General features: G+C 39.7%; 1 protein-coding gene across 1 annotated transcript in view; it reads left to right on the top strand.

Annotated features, from left to right (window-relative positions):
- Positions 1–15397, top strand: part of LOC130188114 (ras-related protein Rab-26-like) — a 40913-nt gene extending 25516 nt beyond the window's left edge. The window contains exons 6-9 of the mRNA XM_056406214.1: positions 11813–11878; positions 12962–13018; positions 13882–13958; positions 14445–15397. Of these exons, the coding sequence (XP_056262189.1) occupies positions 11813–11878; positions 12962–13018; positions 13882–13958; positions 14445–14544 (300 nt within the window). The 3' untranslated portion in view covers positions 14545–15397. The remainder of the gene's footprint in view (positions 1–11812; positions 11879–12961; positions 13019–13881; positions 13959–14444) is intronic.
- Positions 15398–15410: the final 13 nt, after the last annotated feature.

The following is a 15410-nucleotide window of genomic DNA, read 5'->3' as shown; positions in this document are numbered from 1 at the left end:
TCAAAGTCAGTCTGCATGACAGATGGATGAACAAGCCGTGATCTGAAGGAAAAGGGGGAGAAATAAATATCGGAACAACTGGGAACAAGAGGAATGGGGACGGTTGAGTCCTTTGTCCTTTCTATGGACCACAGGGCCTAATATATGATCCTCCTGCATCTCTATCCTCTCCATCTCTAGCATACTATTTAGTATACCAGTACATATTAGTTCACATTTTTAAATAATATGTACTGGGATACTAAATAATATGCATCCGGTTGCATTTTACAGCATGCAAAGCAGCACGCATTTCTGGCTGTTACGAAGCACAATCTTCTGTGCAGCTGAAATATGAGCAGAAGAGTCAAAGTTCAAGGTGCAATGTTACAGTGTGTCCCCATTGAATGCACACTCCATGCTAGAGTCCGTACTTTGTAACCACAGCTGCAGCGTGTACTAAAAGAAAAAAGGCACAAAAAGGCAGATTTGAGTGCAGCTTAACATGGTGGACATAACTGACATGGCTGCTCTCCCTCTTAGAATAAAAGATTGGAAGTCAGAGCCGGCAACAAGTATGAATTGTGTTCAGTTTTCTCATGAATCTAGAAAGACATGTGTTATGTCTGTTTTTTCCTCGTGCACCTAGCCTTTATTAGAGAGTAATGGATTTTATTAGGCACTTCAGTTAAGCTTAGTTGTATTTTTTGGGTAATTTGTCGTCTGCATTTTGAAGCGTCCAACTATTATGGAGCAGTGTGCCGGCACACTTCAGCTAGAAGAGACCAGCTCCAGTCCTGAGGAAGGTGTTCTGGTGAAAAACAGGAAGATGAAGGAGGGAGGAAACCATCATGGATAGAACAAGCATGCTAGACACAGAAAGGCCCCAGTCAGCCCAGTGGGGTCCACTGAGAGCTGACCTGTCCTGCTGGTTGGCACAGACTAGTACATGTTGTCGCTGCATTCTCTCTGATAACAGGAACACTGACCACAGAGTATATGAGGAAGGATGAAACTAATTAGAATCACTCCAAGTCAACGTGCTTGTATAAAAACTGTGCATTATGAGGGTAAAGCTTCATTTATTGAAGTTGTTTGATGCCGTCTGTCCTGCAAAACACAGCAGCTTACACATCAAATCGCAATCTAGTCTTGGCCACCCAGACATACTCCATTTATTGAATCTGCTAATCAAAAGAAATGAAAATTCAATACAAGATGGCCAACCTGACACAAGAAATGTCATACATTTGATTTGTGTCTTATAGTACTGTAGGTATGTGCAAAGAGAGAGCAAAGGAGCATTAAAGTATGCATTTGCTTCTAAAATGGTCTTTTATGATTGTCTTGTTGTGGTATGGTTGCCAATAAGATTGCTCCTTAAGTACCTTTTTGTTTTGTTTGTTCATCCACATCTTTTAATGAACTGATTAATTTAAAATAATACAGCAACACAGCGAGGCTTTAAATGAAAGGATACAAAGGAGGAGTCAAACTATGAGTGCATCCTTCCAATCAACACAACAAATCATACAATGGATCAATAATGACAATAAAGTGTTTTTACAATTCTGTTGTATTGAAAGTAAATATATTATCTCTCTATTTAAGGGGGAAAACTAAAAGGCACCACTTGTCCCATTTTATATTCCAATTTGCCACCTGTAAAAAGTCAATCGCAGTGAGGACACAACATGACGGCTTCTCAGCAGCATCGCCGCCATTACCTTCAGGGTGCCACGATGTCATCAGACCTGCTGTTTCCTGCTGTGTCGTGTTGCACCATCCAGCAGGAGGAGTGGCAATTTAAACGATCTTTCTCTCAGAGCAGCAGGGGGCTGTTAAGGGATGTGTAAATGGTGGGCTCTTCTGCACTGAGAGATCATTGAATAGGAAACAGGTTTGTCTTCAGCTCCAGATGAGAACAGCAGCTCATGGACAGGAAATGTAGTTTCACCGCAGACTGTTGGAGTTCGGGTTTTTTAAACAGTTTTTAGCAGAGCTGCTGCCCCCTTAGTTATTAATTGACTAAGATTATAAGAAAGCTTTTTTTCCCCCCAGAAACTAATGAGCACAACTGGTAAATACCAGATGTGTTGCTTTTGTGCGATTATTTGTGGAGAGACCTCGGTTTTACAGATCTGACGATTAAATCAACTGATTCTTGAACGAATGAGTGTCAGTTGACGAAGAATGTCTTCGGTCCAGGACAGCCCTGTAGTTGTTAGGCTCTTCAGAGACCCAATTCAACAAACCCTCCCTTTGCCCAACTAACCCTAACCCTGCTTCGGCTTTTACCTGCTCTCTTTTTCAACTCCACATCCAGTCGATGTCTCTTACATCACAGAGATATGCTGATATGCTGGCGGCGAGCTCCAAAAGCCTGCTGGCACACCGCTGCCTAACGGGCGCTAACTCGTATTAATGAATGCTAAGGGTGATGAATGCCACTGAGGAAGAAGAGGGAGAAGCGAGAGGGGCAAATCATTCACACTTCCTCTTCACTTAGCTGCTCCCCTCTATAATGTTCAATTTCAATTCAGTTTATCTGATAGAGCCTAATATCACAAATTACAAATTTGCCTCGGAGGGCTTTACAATCTGTACACATGCGACATCCCTGTGTATGATTGTCTTCCTAGCTAGGAGACATTTAGGCAACCAAACCTTTAATGTCCAACACCTAAAATGACAAATCCATAGATCTTATGCTCTGACTTGCTACTTCTGAAATATAAACTGCTGTCATTTGGATAGTTTAATTGTGGTGGTTTAAAGATTAAAGTGTAATTACCTTAAATCTGTAGATCAGTATGAGTTTTCTTTCGTTGTGAGGATTCATTTCAAGCTTCAGCTCACATCAGAGGCTGTTAGTAACAGTCATATGAATCACTTTGTCATGTTTTTTTAAAGGCGGTGACAAACAACATATTTTGCTGCTTAGTTTTATAAAACTTGCTGATCTGCTGACGTGTCCTTGAGCCAAGACGCCAGCGCCTGTCGTGTTGTTTTGTAGCTCAGTCTTTTGAAATCCCCGCAGCAATTTACATAACTTTACAATTCATCAGCGTTAAGTGAAGCAGTCTTGTAAGACACAAACTATCTCTTTCACTTTGACTGTTCTGTGGCTGTGTTGTAGAAAACCAATAAAAGCAACAAGAGAGAGATGGAACCTCCATTCATCTCTCTCCGTCTGTCGGTTCTGTCGGTTCTATAAGAGTTACTGACAGCAACGCGCAGTAATCCTCCTCCTACACCTTCTTTCTCACACATCACCGAGTGTTGTGTCTCCTGTGTGAAACATTATTAGTCGGTATGCTTCATTGCATCTGCAGATTACGGCCTGACCTTGACGGGAGGCATATACAGTATATGATGCAGCCAGTGTAGCGTAGTCCTCCAGAAGCAAAGTGTTCAGCAGCTTTCTGTGGATATTTACATTTACTTTGGATAAGAACACAAACTCAAACACACAGGAAGATGTCCTATAAGCAGCCTGCTTTTTGTTGTTGTTGCAATTCAATTTCCCAGAAGAAACCAAATAAGAGGAAATACCAGTGGATGTATTCATGCTGCAGGTGTGTGACTAGCTCAATGGAAATAACTTGAGGAGAGATAAGAAAAGATCTACTCTTCTCATTTTTATTTTTGTATCCTTGTTGCACATTTCTAGGATCTCTTTGTTGTGGGCAGGTGTATAGAAAAAGGAAGGTCATCATCTTGCTGCTGTCATTGTGATACATATTTTACTGATGGTGTTCGTAGTATCTGATAAGAATAAATATTCAGTTTGGAATTATTTTTTTGGGGATCTATAGAGAAATCTGCTAAAGGAAAAAAAACATTTGCAATGCAAGTTTACATTTTTTTCCTCCATAACTTTATATACAAAGTCACTATTACATTATAATTTTCCCCAAGAACCTAACTAATGGGAACCATATTTGTCAGATGATCTGGGAGCCAGAGGTACTGCACTGTGTCTTCATCCTCGTGCTGTTGGTTTTTCTTCCATCTTTCCAGTTCTTCACAGCAACTTTTAAAACTGCAGTTTCAGGTGAAATATGTGATCTCTTTAAAGCCTAGTTCTGTAAACCTTCTTGTTTCCTTCTGTGTGAAGATAATAATCCTCCATTTTCCCCCAGTAGTACTTTTTGTTAACTGAGGGTACCGTTATGTTTTTTTCTCTTTGGTAAAAGTTTTTAATTGGTCAAAGACAATTATTGTTGCACTTTCACTGAAACACAAAATCGAGCACACTTACAAAAGCAAAAAAAAAATTCTGTCACTCTCTATCCCTTTTGTCTTTTCTGAGTGTTTTATCTCTAACTGGTAATAACAAATGCAGAGGCGTCATAATTGTTGTGTTGTGGTTATTCTGCTTTTATCATGCAGATAGACAGATCGTATGGCTTTTGTTTGTCATGAAAAGGTGTGGAAATGAATTTCAATTATACAAGCAGAATAGTAAGTGGCCTCTAAAAACCACCTGTTCTCACTGCAACACATCAAATACCGCCGGTTGATCATCGCCTCTTGGCATCTGACACCAGTGCACGAGGCTCCCTTCATCCTCGGCGTGGACGTTCAAACCGTCACGAGCTGAAGCCGGGCAGCAGAGACAAACGGAGATGACGGGTTTTCTGTCTCAGTGGGTGCAAGTGGTCAAACATTAGACTGTAAAAGTTCGATGCCGGCTGCCACTACAATATGTGCTTGCAGAGCTTATTGCGGCAGAATCCACTTGGTGTTAATAAGCCTGCAGCAGTTCAAGTCATTAATAATGGAGCTAAGATGTTTTTGGGGGTCATCGAAGCAGTAGGAGACGCACTGAATCAAATTGGTCCCTCAGCAGAGGTCACTCTTCTCCCACACAAGGTGACTCTAACAATATCTCAAAGTCAGTAAGTTCATATATGGCTTTCTGAGTTTCTCTACACTTGTTTTCTTCTCTTTGTGTTATGATGGCATTTGTATATTCTCTTAAATACAAAATACAACATAGAATGACATTGAATGCATTTAATATGAACAAAAAGTGTTTACCCACTATGCAGTGAAGCTTCATCCGACCAATAAAGCATATTTTAAAGAGGGATTGTGGACTAGGCTTGATTGACAGAAGGCGCTGAGCCCCACACCACCGTCTGACACACAATGTCTCTGGAAACAATTGGCACAGATGCCACAGGGCATATCATGATAATGAGGAGTGTGCATGTGCACACAATCTCAGAAACGGACACACATCTAACACATTAGCACAGTCCTGCCTTGAGGTGAGATGGTTTGTGGATCCATTTATTTTCATGAAAATGTGGCAAAGTGACATATTTGCAGGATAATGACTTCTGCGTTTTTTCTGCAGCTTTGAGACCTTTACGTCCGCTCTCACTGAATCTCCATTTTGCTAGAACTTGACATTTTATCCTCTCCATTTTTTCCATTTGTAACATACTGAAAATCTTAAATGATTGATTGCTTCCTTCTATATTCAATAAATCCATAGTTTGAAGAAATATAAATCCATTCATAAGATCGAGTGCCTAATGGTTCTGGCAGGGTTTGTGAACTGATTTCATTTTCTTGATTTGCAACAAATGAAATGCATAATTGGTCTTCCTCCTCTTCTTTTCCCAGTGCCATGCATGTTGTTTAGACACACGATCTACACTAGGACATAAACTACATCACACTAAATGTACTTATTTATTGAAGTACGTACATTGCAAAACACAATAAAAGTTTCAGTTGTGTTATATCCCCCAGACACAGTGACAAAGTAAACTTCCAAAACTGCTCCGTCAGTATACTAACAGACACTTTTTTTTAATGCAGCTGTTCAGCACAGGAAACCTGTTCAATTTATGGAGAAATGCTGTCACTAAAAGGAAAGAAAACAGAGATTTTCTAAAATACCAAGTATATTCTTCCCAGTCTTTATAAGAATAAATGCTGACATGAGTGTATTGCTATGAAATACTGTAACTTTATCTTAAAAAAATAAGAAATTGGTGGGAAAACAAATATTTTTAGCATGAAAGATATTGTCTTGTTATGTATTGAATACAATTCATTCAGTGCTAGCTAAATGATTCATGTACTATACATGTTAAGCAAAATGACAGAATAATATTTTAGCTGTTAAAACTATAGAAACACAACTAGGGTATTCTCCCCAAAGCTATTTATCTTTCAGTATATTATTTAAATATAAAAATACTTTTTCATCTATGCACGTTGGGGTCCCCAGCCTTAAGCTTTTCACTTGAACCAGCAGCATGCGTTTATCCTTACTTGTGCTGTAGTTTCTGAGCAGCTTGGAAATCCAGGCATTGTTGTAATATATTGTTTGGCTTGTTTATTCTCCAAAGAAAATAACTTCATCTGCAAATGCTGTGAGTTGACCTTGTTTCAGCCTCAGCTCACCTGTAATTTGTCTTCCTTTGGAAATGTGTACTTGTGTGTCGTTTGTCAGTGTGCTGTTTGCTCAGAGGGTCAAGCTAAATCACACAAATGTATTATTAATAGGGGTCTTTTTTTTAGAACGCATGTAATATAACACTGTAATAATATAAAACGGTATTTATTTTCTCAGAAATGTAAATTGTACAAGTCAAATGTTAGCCTACTAAAAATATTAACATTTGACATTGAGTTCATGTTTGGGAATGTACTCTCACTCTATGTAGAACAGGGTGCGGTGTCGAGCACAGATGCTTTAAACTGGAATTGCTCTCAATGGAAAATTAACGTGCCAATACTCATGCTAATGGGTATGGATGTAGTAATGTCCTGGATTAGACACCATCAGGAGTCAACAGCGATCTTTAATGAACGAATTATCTCTGCCTCATTCGATCTCATGAAATACCTTCGATTTAAAAAAAAAAAATTGAATTTGAAATGACGAAAAAGGTTGACCTTCACTTAAAAAAAGAGTAGAATTCTTTTTAACCTTTTATACGATTGCAATCCGACATATTATAATGGAAAGGGGAGACCAGAGGGGGGCATATTTTATGAAATGTTCAGGTATTATTACTCTTTTTTTACTCATTATCAACCTTTGAAATTATTACATTATCAAAGGTATATTTTCTCCCGACAGTGTAAACTATTCACTGACTAAAAAAGGCATAAGTTTAAGGTCAGTGCTTATGTTAGAAAACTGGAGAGCATCGAGAGACGTGAGGATAGCTCCTCAAAACCCGTCTCACTCTATCAAAGCACATCAGTCATCCAGACATGTCTCACTCCCATGATGTCTCGGCAGATCGACGTGTCAGCTGCTTCGTTAGAAACATAATAGTCCTCCTCTTCCCTGTCAGCTTAGGGGATGTTTTCTTTTCCTGTTACTTCTATATTTATTTGTATATTTTGACAGAGGAAGGACTTCATGTCTGATGGGTTTTATTCAGAGATATTGTGCGTGCCTGTCGAACAACACTCAACGCACTTCCACAGATGTCAAAAAGATGATTTGAAAAAGCCAACATCATAAACCCTGGTTTGGAATAAAGCGACTATTGATTTGTTTGTGTGCTTGGTGGTGCACCTGCATGAATGTGGAAACACACAACCCCGAGGCTGACAGGATTTCTGAGTGTCTTTCTCATGTGTCAAACGGTGACACTGCATAACTCCGTTTAGCTCGGCTGCCTCCCTGAGCTTATTCCTCCTCTCAGGGGATAAGTCCTACTTTCTCCCTGTGCGCCTCCTGGTAGGCTCAGTCTGACTGCTAGTTATTGGGAGCAGACTTGACTGTTCAAAGCTTGGCAAGAATAGCATTGTCATCCTTAGAATAGCTGCACTGACAAAAGTGCAACGGAGGGAAAGTTGGGTCATGTGGAAAGACAATCCGAGGCTCCCTGAGGATTTTTAGTAACATTCATTATTGTGCTCAGCAAAGTATGACCTGAGTTTAAATAGGATGCAAAGATATTGATACAGGATAATAAATGCATATTCTTTATCAGTGACTGAAAGACATTGACAATTCAATTCCATGACAAAATATTCTGGTAATGTTGCAGATATTTGTTATTGTTTTGCAGGATGTGCGTCAACAAAAGCGACATTATCTTTGGATTTCATGATAGAAGTGAACAAAACTCCTCACAAGATGACCTGATACAAAGCGTAGGCCACACAATACAATTCAGAGTATCTTTTGAATTTGAGTTGCGGGCTGTGTTTAGTTACTGATACCTCACTTTGCGAAACAGAAACGTATTTTAATACCAAACTATTCTAGAGAAGCCAAAAGTGCGATACGTTTAATGTTGAATGCAACATTTAGGTTCAAACTATTCAATCAAAGAGTAATAAATAAGCACGATTACAGATTTAAGAGTAACAAGAGTACATACAGTATAATTCGTACATCCACCTCTATCTGTTATACAATTAAAAACACACAGCCCTGCTTTCTCATCACAGTGACAACACATGGAAACAGACCCTCAGAACAAAGTCACGATGTCTTGCCAATGTTACAATGCAGCTGCCAGCAGGTGTCTGCCTGAGCTTTTATCTTACTTCCTCTCAGATACAGATCCTTTGTTCTCGGGCTTGTCTCTCCATCTCGCTGACGTTTGGCTCCCTCTCTGTCTCTTTGTAACATGTCTGGCTTCGTCTCTCTCTCTCTCGTTCTCTCTTTCTCTCTCTCTCACACATCGGTCTCTGTGCTGTTGTTATCATCTCTTGCAGCTACAGTTGAGTGGACAGCTTGAGTTTTTGTCGAGCCTTTGGCATTTTGACTTTGTGAAATATCATATTTTAGAGCCAATGGCTCCTGACTACTTCTCTCCTCTGTTGATATCGATTCAACAGGTTACGTGGGTACTTTGTAAACATTTTCAAAATCAGAGTGCTAGAGCACTGAGAACAGAAACCATAGGTGGATCATAAAAAAAGGTGTTTATGCCCTGGCAAACAAACTTCCAGCTGCATCATATATTTGCCAAACTATGTGAGCAATGAGCAGAACAATGGATTATCTGCTCTTCCACTGGGCCACATTGTCCCCGGCATCTGGCTCCCGCAGCATTTGACCGGAGTCTCTCATAGAAGATGAACCCCGCCCGCTTCTTTCAGCCACGGCTGCTGCGGATATTGGGCTACGTTCACACTGCAAGCGCTTATTGCCGATCCAATCTTTTTGTTTGGCTGTAAAGAAAATTATATAATCTGGCCGATGTCAGATTCCAGTCGGGAAACTGTTCACGGCCCAAACTGAACCGGATGTGCAAAAGAACAATAACAAAGACGTGAGAGGTTTCCAAGAGATAAACGTTGAGGCCACTGAAGTCAGCGTTTATACGTTGATGTGAGGTGGAGCCCAGGGATAATGAGCAGATGATGATGATGATGATGATAATGATGATGACGAGGTTGAGGAGAAAGATGTTTTGTTATTCTTACTTTTTGTGGAGCACTGGCTACTGTGTGGGATAATCAGGGGAGGGCAGAGACCTCACTGCCTTCCATGTTTACATCGTTCACTGGGTGACTTGTGACGGTGGTCGGCTCACACACAATACATAGACACACTTCCAGTAGGAGTTTTTCAAAATAAAACAATTACAAGAAACACCAGTGTATCTGCATATGTTGCATTGTGCAAGCAAACAAGAAAGCTATCGTTTGTTCAGATTTATTTATTTTCATGAGACAATTTACAACCATAAGTTTCAGCTGTCAAATGATACAAGTTGCTGCTAGAGAGATTCCTTTCAGTCTTCCAGTATCTACGGTCTACAGATACCATGCAGACTTTGATTTGATTGACTGAATAAAATACACAAACAAACTTTGAGTGATTAGGATGAGAGGCAGCTTCACAAGTTAGAGATAAAGGGTTTATCTGCCTGTAAAACAGAGCCTCAATTTTCACGTCTTGTGTGCAGACCAATGAGACACCGGCAACAGGACGTGACTGTGTGTTCAGCCTTTCACAGAGATGTAATAATTAGATTTAAATGTATATCTAATGGGCTGTTTATCATGGGATCTTTATTTGTGTGATGTTAACTCGTCAATTATCACTTGTTTATGATAAATCCCCCTCCATCTACAAACTGTTTGAATGTGCTACCATATACTTTCATTAAAAGGAGAATGTGTAAATTACATTTACTGCCCTGATCTCAGAGGCAAGCTGTCAAATTTTATCTGGGAGGATAAAAGTGAAAAATATTACAAAGGCCAAACATATATACATATTTGAATAATACCTCATGTAAATGATGGGAAAGTTGAATTATGCATAAATCAGGTAATTGTTCACGTGCAAAATGATAAAAAAAACACTGGTGATGCAATTTCAAACAACCCAACCCAATCCTTATTAGCCATCTCAGAAACGCAGAGGGCTTGGCCGGACCTTTCTCTTGACATCTTCAAATGTGGCTCTGAGTCGAACCTCCTCTCCTCCCTGCTGAAGCCCTTTTTAAAAAACCTCTGGGCGACTGCCGCTCTCCCAAACCACCAAACCTCTCTGACCTCATTAAATCCAAAGCACATTAAATTCAGCAATGATTTCAAAGCAACACGATAAACTGAATGATTTGCTAGAGGACAAAAGAAAAAATGCTGAATAGTATGAACATTACTCCAATATAGAAATGTAGCGAACCATGACTCACTCCATTATTAATATAATTAGTGTAGGTAAAAAGGTATGTTCAGTTTATATAACTTTGATTATAGGCCATAATATAGAAGCAAAACTATCAAGTATAGTGTTTTCTTTCTTCTATTTGTATTTCTACTGCATTTATTTTTTGCCTGTGAACACTGTTCAGATAAAAACACATTTAGATTAACGGTAAGTCTTGTCCCTTAAGACCTCTTTGTGAATGTAAGTGACTTATTGCCAGAGTTCAGTCTTCAGTACGAGCCTGGAGAGGACCATGAATCATTCTGTTGGCTTTAGAGTTGACTGGTGAAGGCCTCGGAGTGCCAGAGATGTGAGATGGTTTGACTACAGATGAAAACTAGAAAAGAATAAAAGGTTTGAAAGATGGCATGGATTCATTCTGGATCACTTTGTGAAAAATGCTGCGGACAGCAAACATTAAGAACATTAAGAAGCAAGAGCTTCTGTTTATGATAGATATTCCTCTTGACACATGCACAGTCTTCCTTAACTCTGATTTTCGCAGGCAACAGTGACAAAACAATCCCTATCTCATCGCCTGTTCTTTAACATGACATTTGCCTTGACGTGATGCCGGTGGAATCCCTTTCGCAAAGAGAGGACGACAACAGGAAAGATGGATTCATCACCTGCCAGTTAGAAATCCAATGTGGAGTAGCTCACTGTGGGTACAATTAAACTATGCGCTGAGATGAGGGATGTGATTTCTGCAGGAGAGGTTAGCAGGTGTCTGTCTGAGCTCATTTAATGCTCACTACCAGTGATTGAATGGTGCAGGTGCTGTCGGAGCTCATACAGTCAAGTGTTTGTTTTCCTGTAGAGGGATATCTTTCTCCTGTGTACTTACTGTAGATGGATGGAGCACACAGTGCTGATTGAACTGATTAGTTTGTTGCGCCTCCTCTTCCTCTAACAGTATTTCTTTTTCTCACACACTGTTGTCCCTTCTATCTCTTTGTCCTTGCCTCAGTTTCTCTGTTCGTATTAGATTGTGTGCTCGCGCTCGCCCTTGACGAGATGTTCTCTTCCCGAAGCCCTTTTTATGTGGACTTCATATTTCTTGTTTCTTGTTTCTCTGTCTAGGGTTGTTCCTTTTTTTAGGCTTTCACACTCATAATGTCCTTGTACTAGTCTAACATCTACTCTTCTGCCTCTCTGTGTTGTTACCAGGCCTGGCTGACTGAGATCCATGAGTACGCCCAACAGGATGTGGTGCTCATGCTGCTTGGAAACAAGGTAAGGCATTGTGTGAAAGAAATATAAAATATACTGGAGATAAGAGGTCGACCGATAGTGGAATTTTCAAAGCCCATATAACAGCGGTAGAGTAGAGCAAGAAAAAGCCAATAGCCAATTAATCGGCTGACTAAGCATGCTTTACTTTTGTCAACTACTTTTGCATACGCCCTTTTTAGTTAACAATTTTTACATTATGAATTTAATAAAGTACAAGTAACAGTTACATCATTTATTTTCCTCATAGCCTGCCTATCCTGTATTGTGGACAAAGAATATTTTCCAAAAATGAAAGTGCCCGCTCTTGAGAAAAGGATTAGCCTGTGCATATGAAAGTATCATTTTGATACATTTGAGAAATATTTGATTATTTTCATCTTCAGGAACCAATGGGCTTTGGACTGAGTGACAGTCAGGGAAAGTATTGAGATAAACTAACACTCTATTGGTTACAACCTGATATGATAAATGTAAAATATTAGCAGCCTTATCCTTTGAGACGTTTGACTTTCTGTATTTTCTTTAAAAAAGACCGAACTCATTTTCATGCTCCTCAATGTAAGGTATCCAAAAATCCATCATATCTCTTCCAAAACTCTAACTGGAACAAACTAACATCTCTGATGCACACGCGCACAACATCAAGTGTTGTATATGTTCAAGCACATCTTATAATGCACCAAACCAACTAGAAGCTCAGTCAGTTAGTTATTGGTCACTTTCTGCCTGGTAATGTTGAATTGAAGGACAATTATTTGTGTTGCTTTCAAACACACAAACATATGACAATATCTCAACCTGCAAATGTGCTAATCTCAATGTTTTCCCTGTAACTGCTATTCACATCCCTCCTTCTGAACCGAGAACAGATGTCTTGTTTCCGTCCCTCACACTCGCCATCAGCGCTTAAATTAGCATCCTGAGAGTCATCTTGACTCATTAGCTGCCATCAGACCTGAACACCATGAACACTGTGGACAAACAGCAAGCAGAGCAGCAAACCGCGTTGGTGGATGTTGTGGTTTAAGCACCGATGTTGGTGCTTGATGTGCGTGTGTGAACTCGTTTTTCATTTCTCTCCAGGCGGATGCCACTCATGAGCAGGTGATAAAGAGAGAAGATGGGGAGAGACTTGCAAAGGTGATTTATTAAAAATGTTCATAGATATAGGAGATATACCCAGATGCTATAGCTGCAAACTTGTCGTACATGACCAAAACGTTTTCAACGCATCTTTTAATCCTGGTGTGATCGAGGCTGGGATTTCTCCGTTCATGTAAATTATCCAACAGCATTTGTATGGCTGATTGAATTTCTTTGACAGATGAGATGATTTTGAAGTATTTCAGAGAGGTGTGATTATCTCGAGATTTATTTCTGCAATGTGCAATGTGCCACCTGCAAACCAAAAAGATAGATAAGACACAGAAAGGATAGACAGCTCAGATGTGCACCCCTCCAGAATCAATTACCATTGTACAATGAAGATGTATTGTATAGATTCCTGCCTCCCGTGTCATCATGTATACAAGTTGTATGACCTTCTGCAGAACATGCATTGGCCATGTCAGTCAGTTGCATAGTCCTAATGTCTTCAAATACAACCACAAAGCACTGAGGCAGAGAGTAAAATTGTCTTTTTGCCAATTTCCCTGACTGTTGTTACTTTGCAGCAAGGCACACAAACACATAGCAGAAAGCCAAGTGGTTTTCCCCAGAAGTGGGAGCACTAAAGTGCCACTAAATAAGTTATCATCACTGGGGGCTCGGACAGATTCCCTTCCAGAGCAAAAGACAATTTCATCCAAAATAAACTAGTTTAGTAGTGTGCAATGAAGTTCTGCTGTAAATGTCTATCACGTTAGTCAACTGTCTTTATTTTTTTATGGTTTTGTACTGTATCTGGGAGGCAGCAGCCAGTTTAAAAGTGTTAATTTGTTTTCCATGCTTGTCTTCTGGGTGAAAGATAATCTCTAATAACTGTCATAACTTTGACTGTGCAGGAGTTTGGAGTTCCCTTCATGGAGACCAGCGCCAGGTCAGGTCTCAACATAGAACTGGCTTTCACTGCGGTGGCTAAGTGAGTATCGTTCTCTCTGCAAGTGATGTGGATCAGTCCCATCTTATATTTTGTATCTACTACATTTTGGAATATTAAACCATGAGGATGGTTGACAGCACTTACAAAATATGTTTTAAGATGTGAGAGTTGTTTAACTTATGGATGGTTTAACCGAAACATCCTCACTCAAGGTGAACTTTCTATCTGGTCCGCACATACAAAAAGCAAGAGAAATGAATACGTCTGATGGAATGTTTTTCTATCTAATCTTTCTCCGTCATTTGAAAATGGATCTATGATATTTATTTCATTTTTAAAGTTTTATTACTGAACACAAGATGTCTCCTACTTCACTGTAAAGTCGATTCTCCGTTTACGCGTATGTAGCTCTTATCGATTAAAACAATACATGATCGAGATGTTGCGTGTGAAAATGCTTGGAGCGTCTTAAGAAAAGCAGATAATTGATAGTGTTTATGGTGTTTAACCTCATCTTACCTTCAGGGAGCTGAAGCACCGTTCGATGAAGGATCCCAGTGAGAAGTTTACGCTGCAGGAGTACGTAAACAAGGAGATAAAGAGCACAAGCTGCTGCAGGTCTTAGAGCCTGGATCTGACTGAGTGTGTGTGTGTATTTATGTGTGTGTGGGATGGGAGGGGGAGGCGGGGGGCATTGAATTTGAGACCAACCTTTGCATTACCTTGTGTGGTTTTGTTATTGTTATGGGATCTTCTCACACCAGAATGTACGGTGTTTTTGCAAGATACTTATATTTCACATCAATTTAAAATGTCAGTGACAGTCAACGTGTAGGTTTGTCCTCCTGGTCAGTGTGTGGATGAATGCTCATAATAGATGTTGTGCATAGTGAAGCTGGTTCTGTCCTTGGTTCAGTGTTCATGTCAGTAAATGGACAGGCTCTTTGGCTCTTTGGAGCCAATTTAGCTCACCAGCATAAACTCAATCATGATTCAGATATGGACATGTGGGGATATGTCTCTCTTGGAGTATGTCTCGCAATTGATGTCGCTTTTTTGTATAGAACCATATACGGTATGGAATAGCATCATTAGCTACAAGTATACTTTTATTACAATTTAATTCATGCTATTATGGGAGGATCGATGTTGAGTCTTGGAAAGCTCTAACGCGACCACTCTTCCTTTTATTGTCTTTAGTTTTTAAATGATTTTAAACACAATTTGACTGATGTAGACACTTTTTTTCTTTATGTAAAAAAGTGTTGATGGGGAAGAAAAGCACGTTAGATGGTAAGTAAGAGTGTGGATGAGGTGTTAGGGGGGTAGACCCACAGTATGTTGACGATGTCACCCAAGGTATTGTTACACAGATGTGCATACCTCTTCATTTGTTATGTTTAATGTAGAGTTAAATGTGCAAACATCAGTGGGCTGCTATAATTTTTTATTCATGAATATATAAATGGGGTATATAGTGCCATGTTTTCT

This window comes from Pseudoliparis swirei, chromosome 23 (assembly GCF_029220125.1).
Source record: "Pseudoliparis swirei isolate HS2019 ecotype Mariana Trench chromosome 23, NWPU_hadal_v1, whole genome shotgun sequence".
Taxonomy (NCBI): domain Eukaryota; kingdom Metazoa; phylum Chordata; class Actinopteri; order Perciformes; family Liparidae; genus Pseudoliparis; species Pseudoliparis swirei.
This window is presented reverse-complemented; position numbering and strand designations above follow the sequence as displayed.